This window comes from Mesocricetus auratus, unplaced genomic scaffold, assembly GCF_017639785.1.
Source record: "Mesocricetus auratus isolate SY011 unplaced genomic scaffold, BCM_Maur_2.0 Super-Scaffold_100021, whole genome shotgun sequence".
Lineage (NCBI taxonomy): Eukaryota > Metazoa > Chordata > Mammalia > Rodentia > Cricetidae > Mesocricetus > Mesocricetus auratus.
In genome coordinates this window covers 7,180,975-7,191,747 of record NW_024429202.1, presented here as the reverse complement: position 1 = coordinate 7,191,747, position 10,773 = coordinate 7,180,975, and the positions used below count along the sequence as shown (strand labels likewise).

At 50.3% G+C, this 10,773-nt stretch overlaps 3 protein-coding genes across 5 annotated transcripts in view; 1 reads left to right on the top strand and 2 right to left on the bottom strand.

Annotated features, from left to right (window-relative positions):
* Positions 1-977: 977 nt before the first annotated feature.
* On the bottom strand, positions 978-7,068 carry Rrp36 (ribosomal RNA processing 36). Of its 2 annotated transcripts, none has more exons than XM_005072460.4 (7): positions 6,791-7,068; positions 5,428-5,566; positions 5,259-5,325; positions 5,073-5,177; positions 2,823-2,897; positions 2,620-2,737; positions 978-1,375 (listed from the first exon to the last, which is right to left on the bottom strand). In XM_005072460.4, the coding sequence occupies exons 1-7, from the start codon at positions 6,876-6,878 to the stop codon at positions 1,239-1,241; spliced, it is 729 nt and encodes a 242-aa protein (XP_005072517.1). In that variant the 5' UTR covers positions 6,879-7,068; the 3' UTR covers positions 978-1,238. The 2 variants fall into 2 exon arrangements, with proteins under 2 accessions (XP_005072517.1, XP_012970585.1); XM_013115131.3 differs by having other exon boundaries at positions 5,428-5,563.
* A 51-nt stretch (positions 7,069-7,119) lies between these two features.
* Klhdc3 (kelch domain containing 3) overlaps positions 7,120-10,773 on the bottom strand; it is a 5,842-nt gene continuing 2,188 nt past the window's right edge. For both annotated transcript variants that reach the window (XM_005072356.4, XM_021228582.2), the window contains exons 2-11: positions 10,473-10,683; positions 10,123-10,299; positions 9,878-9,993; positions 9,713-9,784; positions 9,395-9,608; positions 9,235-9,321; positions 8,980-9,088; positions 8,813-8,886; positions 8,636-8,714; positions 7,120-7,733 (exon numbers count right to left, since the gene is read on the bottom strand). In XM_005072356.4, coding sequence (XP_005072413.1) covers positions 7,667-7,733; positions 8,636-8,714; positions 8,813-8,886; positions 8,980-9,088; positions 9,235-9,321; positions 9,395-9,608; positions 9,713-9,784; positions 9,878-9,993; positions 10,123-10,299; positions 10,473-10,626 — 1,149 coding nt within the window. In that variant the 5' untranslated portion in view covers positions 10,627-10,683 and the 3' untranslated portion in view covers positions 7,120-7,666. The remainder of the gene's footprint in view (positions 7,734-8,635; positions 8,715-8,812; positions 8,887-8,979; positions 9,089-9,234; positions 9,322-9,394; positions 9,609-9,712; positions 9,785-9,877; positions 9,994-10,122; positions 10,300-10,472; positions 10,684-10,773) is intronic.
* The window catches only part of Mea1 (male-enhanced antigen 1), a 5,056-nt gene continuing 4,199 nt past the window's right edge, over positions 9,917-10,773 (top strand). Inside the window, exon 1 of the mRNA XM_040729438.1 lies at positions 9,917-10,005. The gene's annotated coding sequence lies outside the window, so the exon portion shown is untranslated. The remainder of the gene's footprint in view (positions 10,006-10,773) is intronic.

Genomic DNA, 10,773 nt, shown 5'->3' with positions numbered 1-10,773 from the left:
TTAACACAGCAGTAAAAACCACACATAGAACTACAGTGACTTTCTTTTTAATGTCCTGAGGAGGAGTGTGAGGGCACATACTGACAATCCTACCATGCAGACACACGGCTGCAGCCAATGTCTGCCTCACGAGGTATGAGCCCCAGTGCAAGGGAAGCCAATGGTCATGGACCTAAGTCTCCTCTCAGGTGTATGTGTGAAAAGCACTGGCTAATATACTACCCCCCCACACCTCACTGTGGAAAACTAGGTGACTGTAGGCTGCACACTTTAGACATCTTTGCAGGGCCGAGACTTAATATGGATTTATTTCATTTCTCACACTGTAGATCCTGACCCAGGGCCCACTAACACAGTAATTCTAGGTCTTCCATTAAAAACAAAAATGGGACTGAGTGGTGGTGCACACTGCCTTTAATCCCAGCACTCAGGAGGCAAAGGCAGGTCGATCTCTGAGTTTGAGGCCAGCCTGGTCTACAGAGTGAATTCCAGGACAGCCAGGGCTATTAGATAGAGAAATCCTGTCTCAGAAACAAAAACAAAACAAAAGGATAGGGGTGGCAGGAGAGATAACACCCCCCCCCCCCCCCCCCCGGCGGCTAAGAATACTCACTGACTGCTCTTCCAGAGGAGCCAGGTTTAATTCCCAGCATCCACATGGCAGCTCACAACTCTCTGTGGCTCTAGGATCTAACACTCTCATATAGGCAAAACACCAATAAAAAATAAATAATAATAAATATATAAAAGAGGAGGTACTGTAGAGATGGCTCAGTGATCAAATGTGTTTTGTTCTTGCAGAAGACCCATGTTTGGTACCCAGCACCCAAACTGGACAGCTCACAACCGCCTGAAACTCGAGCTCCAGGGGAAATCAATGCTTCTGCCCATCAAAGGTCCCTGCACTCATGTGCACATACCTACACACAGGTACATACACATAATTAAAACAAACCAACAGAAACAACAACACAAAATAAATGAGTAAAAAGCATGTTTCCAAAATGGCTCTTTAAAGTCCCTTTCCAGGAGTGGTGAACATACCCCATGTTGAATCACTGGCCTAAGGAAAAGGACGGAAGGAGAACACGATGAAGGAGATGGAGAAAGGAGTCTGACAGGCGAAGGCTGAGCGCCTGTTGCTGAAGAGCCCTTGCACAGTCCAAGAGCACACCAGTCTTCTGAGACAGTCTAGCGCAGGGTACTTGTGACACTTGTCTCCCTGGGACAGCTCCTTACTACTCATTGCTCAGAGGGAGATGCTTCCTGTCCTTGCCTGCGTTCCGGCGCCTCTTCCGACTCAAGAAACTCTCCAGCTTCTTGCTGCGTTTCAGCTCCTTGAACTTCTCAGCCAGGGCCAACTGGCGCTCCTCAGCTAGATAAAAAGAGAGCAAGCTGGTGAGCAAAGGGTGAAGACCTTATTTCTTGGTCTCACATCAGTGACCCCTTATGCTGTTGTTAAGAGCCGGGTTGGGCCAGTCATTGGTGGCACACGCCTTTAATCCCAGCACTAGGGAGGCAGAGGCAGGTGGATCTCTGTGAGTTCGAGGCCGGCCTGGTCTACAGAGCGAGTTCCAGGACAGGCTCCAAAGCCACAGAGAAACCCAGTCTCAAAAAACGAAAACAAAAAAAGGGTCATATTGTTAAGAGCCATGGTGTACGTGTGCTGCTGTGTTGTGTGTGCTGCTGCTGGTAATCAAACAGCTTCATGGATGCTAGACAAGGGCTCTATTAATAGCCCAGTGAGCCAGCTTTTATCCCCTAATGTTAGGAATGAATCCAGCATTTTCCTCATGCTAGCAAGTGTGTTACCACTGTACATCAAATATCACTGCCTAAGCTAACTTTTCCTTTCTGGAGACAGGGTCTTAACTTTGTACACCTTATTATGTAGACCTTATTATGCTGGCCTTGAACTCCTAAAGATCTGAGTACTCCTGCCTCTCGGGTGCTAGGATTAAAGGTATACCCTACCAGATCTGGAGAGATGGCTCAGAGGTTAAGAGCACTGGTTGCTCTTCCAGAGGTCCTGAGTTCAATTCCCAGCAACCACATAGTGGCTCACAACCATCTGTAACAAGATCTGGTGCCCTCTTCTGGCCTGCAGGCAGAACACTGTATACTTGATAATAAATAACATTTTTTTAAAAAAAAGGTATACCCTACCAAGCCTGGCCTCTAGGCTAACATTTTATGACTCACATCTTGGTCATCTGAACCAAGATGGGCATATGAGTGGGAACAAAATATGACAAGACAGAGGTAAAAGTGACAGTCACTGACTTGGTTCTTTGTTTTTTTTGGTGGCGGGGCAGGGACTCTAGTCCAAATCAGTCTCCAAATTCTACACAGCCAAGGACAACCTTTACAAGTGCTGAGACTGCAAGCATATGCACTATTCTTGTTTCATGTTGTGCTAGGGTCAAGCCTAGGGCTTAACGAATGCTAGGTGAGCAACCCTACACCTAAGCTACCCTCGGGTTCCCCACAAGCACAGATACAAGACTGAGACACAACACTTCCCTGCTCTTCCCACTTCCTCCACTCAAGGACCCTCGCCTGATACCTAGCCACAAACCCGTCCCTCTAGTAGGCTTTCCAGAGCTTGGCCCCGCTCACATTTCTTCAGGAAGTACGGCCGATGACCCTGTTGTGCCAGAGCCCGCCGCTCCTGCTTCAAGGCCAGGCGCAGCTCCTGCTGCTGCTTTCGCTCCTGCTGTGCCATTTCTTGCTGTTCCTGAGGGTCAGAGGTGAGGTGGATGGGTGTGTGAACAGGAGGGACACTGAAACTGCTCACCACCCCCTGCGGCCGGCGCCCTCACCATTCGATGGAGCAGCTGCTGCAGCCTCTCATGCTCCTTCCCTGATCGGTGCTTCTTCAACTGCTTTTTCACAAGCTCCACGGGGTAAAAAGAACAGCATAGTTAACACTCTGTGCCAAGCATAGTTAGAAAAGGTTCCCAGAAGTTAACACAGCAATAAACAATGTGTGTGGTGGGAGGTGTCTGAGGCTCTCCCACAGTACTAAGTATATAAAATTCTAGCACTGAGTTAAAACTCCCAGCCCTGGCCCTTTCTCTTAGTAAGCACTTCTTTCTCTCTCTCTTTAAAGTAACTGTGTGGCTGTGTGTGTGCGTGCCCATGCACACTCAAAGGGAGTGGGGCCCTGGGATCACAGGCGCGCAAGTGACCACACCTGGGATCACAGGCCCACAGGTGACCACACCTGGGACCACAGGCCCACAGGTGACCACACCTGGGATCACAGGCCCACAGGTAACCACACAAAGCTTGTCAATGTTTAGGGAATTTGAACTCAGTCATCCCTGCTCACATACATTTTTATCCCTTTTTACCCTTTTCAGGGTTAGAAAACTAAAGCAGCCAGGTGTGGTGCATACCTTTGATTCCAGAGCTTGGGAGGCAGAGGCAGGGGGATCCCAACCAGATCTAAATAGTGAATTCCACGACAGCCAGAGCTACATAGTGAGATCTGTCTCAAAACAAAACAAATTAAAAAAAAAACCAAAAACTCCAAAGAAACAGGCAGGCAGGCAGGCAGGCAGGCAGGCAGGCAGGGAGGCAGGCAGGGAGGGAGGGAGGGAGGGAGGGAGGGAGGGAGGGAGGAAGGAAGGAAGGAAGGAAGGAAGGAAGGAAGGAAGGAAGCAAACTAAAGGAAAGGAGGAAAAATGGTTAAATGAGTGAAGGCACTTGCCACACAAGCCTGATGGCCTGATTGGATCTCTACAACACACATAGTTGAAGGAAAGAGCTAAAATTGGCAAGTTATCATCTGACCTCCACAGTCAAAGGGTAAAACATGCAGACCTACACACAAATAAATAAATACTGAAGCAACATTATGATAAGTGTAATCAGCTACAGAGTTATCACATATTCTTTCTTGTTTTTTTTTTTTGTTTTTTGTTTTTTTTTTTTTTTGAGACCAGATCTCTCTGTATAGTCCTGACTGTCCTGGAACTTGCTTTGTAGACCAGGCCAGTCTTGAACTCAGAGATTCACCTGCCTCTGCCTCTTGAATGCGGGGAATTTTTTTTTTCTTTTGATTTTAGACACAGAGTTTCTCTGTATAGTCCTGGCTGTCCTGGAATTCACTCTGTAGACTAGGCTGACTTTGAACTCATAGAGATTTGCTTGCCTCTACCTCCTGAGTGCTGAGATTAAAGGCGTGCACCATCACTGACCCGCAAAGTCTTATATTCTTATATACAGATGCCATAGTCAATTTCCAAGAAGTACAAAACAGTGGCTATGACAGCCTACAGAGGGAGTGGGGAGGATGGGATAGGCAAAGAAGTAATTAACCAGCACAGGCATGCAGCTGAGCAGGGAGGATAATTTCTAAGGATTGACAGTACATCAGATTACTATGGTTGACAAGTAACTGAATCTATTATTTTGTTCACTCTTTCTATGGAGGGTAGGGAGATAGGTCTCACGGTCCAGGGTAGCCTCACATTCTCTATCATGCTGCCTCACATCCCAAAGTAGCTAGGATTGTAACTATGCGCTGTTAAGCCTAGCTTAACTGAGTATTTCAAAATAGACAACGAGATGATTTAGACTGTTCCCAACACGAAGAAATGATCCTATGTATATGAGAAGTGATACCTATGGCAATTACTTTGATTATTAAACACTAAATACAGACTGAGATGCCATCCTACCCCATAAATATTAATAGCATGTATCAACTTTAAATTATATCCATTTAGCCGGGCGTTGGTGGCGCACGACTTTAATCCCAGCACTAGGGAGGCAGAGGCAGGAGGATCACTGTGAGTTCGATACTAGCCTGGTCTACAGAGTGAGTTCCAGGACAACCTCCAAAGCCACAGAGAAACCCTGTCTCGAAAAACCAAAAAATAAAAAAATAAAAAATAACTGAAGCAAAGGGAACTAAGCAACTTGATTACACAGTCACAAAACTGATGAACTAACAGCAAAACAAACCTCCCTACCAATATGCTTCCCATTCCTGCTCCCAACTGCCCCACATGTACTCCAGTTCCCACCTCCAAGAGAGGAGAAACCAGTGTCATATTACATACCTCTTTCTCTTTGGCTCGGATATCGTTCAGGAATTGGTAAGTTTTGTCAAATATCTCAGGGTTATATTCCCCTGATAGATCATCAAATCGGGGGTCTCGGGCTACCTTTTGAAAGAGGAGAGAGAGTATAAAGGACTTGTTTAGACCTTTCTCTAAGGAAGGGCCTTCTCCCTGTCCTTTCCTCACCTTCTTACTGATGGGAACAACCTGGCGTAAGAATGGCACTCGAACTTTGGCTGACATTTCCAGAGGCCTAAGGAGAAATGGAAGGTCAGGATAAGTATACTCCAGTCTTAGTCACAGACATGTAGCCAAGGCCCTGGGTGTCTGCTGACTCTGAGGGCAAGTTCCTCACCGGTGCTTATCTGCAACACACACAGGCTTGGGGCTCTGCTTCTCAGGGCTCCTTCCAGCTACCACCTGCTTACAAGCCTTGGGTCCCCCGCGGCTCTGCAACTCCAACAGCTCCTCAAATGACATGTCGGATGTGTCTGCTGGAGGGAAAGGTCACACAGCCCAGGTCAGGACCTCCCAACAGCAGGAAAGCCTTCGTCAGGCTAGAGATGGTCCGGCAGGTAAAGGGACATGCTGCCACACCTGATCACTGGAGTTAGAGCCTGGAATCACCATGGTTTAGGTGGAGGAGAGACTTCTAAAGATGTCCTCTGACCTCTACATCCTCACTGTAGTACGTGCGTACGCGCGCGCATACACACATACACACATACACACACACACAGAGAGAGAAACCCCAGACACATAGCAGATTCATCCTATCCTCATCCTTTCCAATCCCAGATCCCAGAATCATCATTACTATTGCTAGACAGCACAGGCTGCAACACTAACATCCAGCTCTCCAGCTAATTTGGCTACTTGACACCTCACCTTGTTGCAGGGAGAGAGGTCAATCAACTCATAGCCCATTTTGCACACACACAAAAAAAGAAAACTGTGTCACTCCGCGAAGTAATTATCACGTCATTCCTGAACTCAAAGCTCTCCAGGGGCTTCCATTTGCTCAGCTAGCCTGGAGCTCCACAATGGAGACCAGGCCTGTTTGATGCGCACCCAAATCTGGTCACCTCAGCCTCCAGACTGCGGGAAGCAGCTCAGCGGTGTGCTAGCCTGGCCTAAACACTTTTTTTTTTCTTTTGAGACAGAGTTTCTCTGGGTAACCACCTTGATTGTCCATGAACTTGCTTTATAGACCAGGCTGGCCTTGAACTCAAAGAGATCTGCCTGCCTCTGTATCCCAATGCTGGGATTAAAGGTGTGTGCCCCCTGCCCGGCTCTAAATACCTTTTCTTAGAGGTAATTGGCTTTGCTGTTTGACTATTCTTTATCTCCAAGTGCCTGCATACAGCTTAATTAGGGCTAAATTAATTACATCCCTCTACTAAACCTTCTAGGAAGGAGCCTCATCCCACTTTTGAGGATCTGCCCAGACCCGGTCTGCAGGCTTATGCCTACAATCCTAGCACTTGGGAGGCTCAGGCGGGACTGCCAAGAGTTCGAAATTGGCCTGGGCTACACCTTGAGACACCCTCCCAGTAACCCTTTGCCATAACATTCAGGAAAACAAAAGCAAGAAAGTTCCTTGAACGTCGTAACGCCGGGAGTGCTCCCTCTCCTCCTCCACTGAACCGCGATGCTCAGGGTGGCCTTCCGATCCCGCAGCCAGACGCCTCGCACTCCCGCCAACCCCAGGCCCTCACCCTTCGGCTGGTCGCCTGCCATGCGCCTGCTCTGCTTAATAGCTCCGCGGGAACCTCGGGCCCCAGCACTAGCTCCAGCTTTGGGCATGTTTTGTGTAGTCCGGACGAAGACAGACACCGCTTCCGCTTACTAAGACGCCCAAGCCCCACCCCTTCCGGAAGCCTGAGCCAATGTGGTGAGGATTCTGGCAGGAAGAAGCGCAGCTCTGTACCAGCCAGACCTAAATTCTGGGGTGGATTCGGTACCCAGTGCCACAGGGTTTCTTCAAATGTTAGGCTGCCAAGCCAGAACCTGCCAACTCCATGGTAGTCCCCAGAAACATGACACGTTTTGAGGTTTTATATTTTATAAAACCAGAGCTGGCTGATCTTCGGGGGTACAGCGACAGCTCGAGGATGGGAGAAGCTGACTGTTGGTCGACACCCCCGGGGGCCGGGGTGGGGGGTGGGGGTTTCATGCCAACAGCTGGGGCTCCTCTCAGCTCCCAGGCAGATGCTCAAGCAGGGAGAGGGATGGTCACGAGTTGAGGGAAGCTCCTGAGGCTCCGACACTGCTGGCTTCTTCTCCCCACTTTCCAGCACAGCCTGGCTACCCAGCTGGCCTGGGTCAGAGCAAAGGCCCAGGAGCCGCGGAGGGAGGTGGATGGGAACAGAGCACCAAGGGAAGGGGCCCTCGGCCCAAGGGAGGAGGAGAGCCCTCCCCCCACAACTCCCCACTGAATTCACAGCACAGAAAACACCTCTAGTCCATCAACTCCACGTGGAGGTATACTGAGTCCAGGGTCCAAAGGGGCAGGCAGGTGACACAGGCAGGGCATGGAGACAAGAGCAGGCTCAGGAGGGGAGGCAGCGCGCACGCACGGCACGCCGTTCTTCCTATCCGTGGGACGAGACAATGGGGCGGCTGATATTGCTGTTGGTGGTCATGGCATTGAGCTCCCACCTGGAAGGGAACGAGGGGCAGGGAAGACAGAAGAGGCGGTCTCTACGGCAAGCTCAGAGTTCTTTGGACAAAGCTATGAACACAGCAGCCCCTCCAGCTCCCCACAGCCACCTCTTCCTTACAGCCCTTTGGGGTTTAACCACCAGACCCCGCCCATGACCACTAAATCCAACACCACCTACTCATCCACCTCCAAGCTCTTGTGGGTTTCCTGTTTATGTTTACAGATCCCTGAATGCCAGCCCCTGGGTAAGCATACCATGCTTGCTATTCCCATCTCCCTAAAATTTAGGGGGCCTAAAGCCTTTCCCACCCACCCCACCAAATTAAATTATGTTTTCAACAACCTATCATTCCACTAAGTCTTAGGAGACAGTCACTTATACCAAGACACTAAGCCATGTACTCAGTATTAAGGTACCTGCACCTGGGATTCACCAGGTCAGCCTATAAGCCCTGTGTCACCAAAGGACACACACACTTTAGCAAGTAAGAATTGGCTCAAGGAGTAGGGGCTGTCTCAACAGCCAGCAAGAGAAAACGATACATGGAGTGACATCTGGTGCTTGATTTGAACTTGATACTTGAATTCAGAGGCAAGGAAGCAGGGCCTTTCTCACTTCTGGAACTAAGGGGTCCAGAGTCTCTTCCCCTTGCCGTCAGCCAGACAAAACCACGAGGAAACAGGCTTTCTGAGCATGGCTATAAAACTCAAAGGGTTTTTCACAGAGATGACAGTTGTCACACGATGGCTGCACTTTTTCCTCCCTTGTTCCTCACAAAAATTTCACCTCCAGCAAATAGAAATGTCTGTCTTCTGCATGTTGAGCCTGAGCTAATGAGGTCACACCTGCGCGGCCACTCACCCCCAGCAACCCCTCCTGTGCAACTACTTGCTTTACCTGATGTCATGGGGCAAACAGGACTGGTCCAGGTTATACTGAATCACGGCCAGTTTGCACAGAGTTTTCAGACTCGGGCCTTTAACGGAGAGTTGAAGGACAGTCAGAGCAAAGGAAAGGTCCCACTCTGGTCATCACCCAGAGACACAGAACCTGACAGCAGAAATAGGTACTTACTAAAGTCCAAGATGTGTAAGTCAGAGTGATCTATGAGGTCAAACTCATCTCCCAGGCCTTCCTCGGGAGAGGGGCTGCACAGACACAAAGAGGAAGCAGTGGGTGGCAGAACTACCCACAAGACCCCACTCACACACCTCCCCCTCTTGTTACCTCCCTCTCCTAACCTGGTACCCCCAAAGAGGACAATCTTATCACCAACAATACAGCAACACTGGCGTCGGCGGGGACATGGCCCTTTCCCCTTTGGTTCAATCTTTTTCCAAGTAAAGGACCCTAAAGAGAAGTTCATAGAGGTTCAGTACCTCGCCAACCAGGACGTCTCTACACGCAGCCCACCCCGGGCCCACACTTACTGGGTTATTCCTTTCCTCCCACCTCCCTGCCCTTTACCCCCACCCCCCAAGGGTAAGGTTCCTTACCGGGGTTAAACTTCCAGAGGTCGTGGAAGTGCCGGTTCAGCCTTGCATTATACCCGCCAAAGATGTACAGCTCCCCATTGTAGCCAACTGGAAGGGCAGACACATGTCAGGAGCAAACGGGACAGCACAGGTACTTCACAACAACACAACAGACACTCACAGGCTGAATGGCTCCTGCGCCCCTCAGGCAGCACTGGAGTGTGCGGACAGTCGAGCCAGGCCTCAGTTCTGGTGTCAAAGACGCGAATTCGGTTGCAGTAAATCTCATTGTTGGAATGAAATGGGCCAAAGCGGTCAGCACGGCCCCCAAACACATACATGTGATTGCCCAGCATGGTGGCTGAATGGAAGTCCCTCCATCGTGCAGGGTTACCCTAGCCAAGATCAGAGATGGGGAAGAGCATCAGCCAGGGCTCAGGCAGGGGAAGCTTCCTAGGGCTTCAACAAAAGGCGGGGTGTGACGGAACAAAGGACAGACCTTTGTGCAAACAAGGGTCCATGTCATAGTGCTGGTGTCCAGCTTGTGGATGTCATTGGAAAAGCAGTCTGCCTGAGTGATGACAAAGAAAAAACAGGGGTGTCACTGGTTACTCTTTAATCCTCTGCTCCCTTTGACATAAACCTGTAGTTTTTCCAGACTTACCAGCTGTTCATATCCCCCAAAAATGTACATGATCTTGCCCAGGACGCAGGCTGAATGTCCATCCCGGGCCCCAGGAACTGTGCCTGACACTCGGGGTGTAGACCACTTGTGAGTATCTTTTGAAAGAGGTAAGAGAATGGCGCGGGTCAGCTGACACACCCGCCTCGTTTCTGGCCTTCCCTTCTCCAATGCTCCCCCAACCGCCCCCTTCTCAGCCCCAAGGCGCCATGTGCAGCCATACTCACTGACATCAAAGGCATAGAGTACGTTGCAGGCCCCTTCTGTGTCATTGCGCCCACCCCAAAGGAAGACTGTGTCATCGATGAGGACGGTTGAGTGGCCATACCGCATATAGGGTACAACAGGAGCCTGCCCTCGGACAGCAGGCCTCACTGGCGGCAGTTTTGTCCATCGTAAGGACACTGTGGGCACAGTTCTGCTCAGCCCTGGGACCTCCCTCCAGGCTGTCACCTTACCCTAAACCAAACGTTCTTACCCAACCCCCCCCCCGCCACAGAGACCACCACCCAATTTCATTCAGGTGCCCACTCCCTCCCTGATGTGGGAGCCCAGCAAAGGTGCCAGAGTGGCTTACCAGCATTGAAAATGTGCACGTCTATCTGACGCAGTGTCTCGTAGTCTTCACCGGAGCAGTAGCCCCCGAAGGAGTACACTCGGTGCCCGACAGCCACTGCAGCATGGTTCACCCTGCGTGGCCCGCCCTCCAGATGCACTGTCCACCGTAACATCCCCTGGACCACAGGCTACAGGAACATGCCCCCAGCACGGCCTGCTGCCTCTGCCACCTGTACAAAAGTCAGGCCGGAGGCTCCTCAGACAAGGCTTCTGCTCAGCTCAATATGGCTGCCCAGGACCAGACTCTGCCTCCAAGTGCC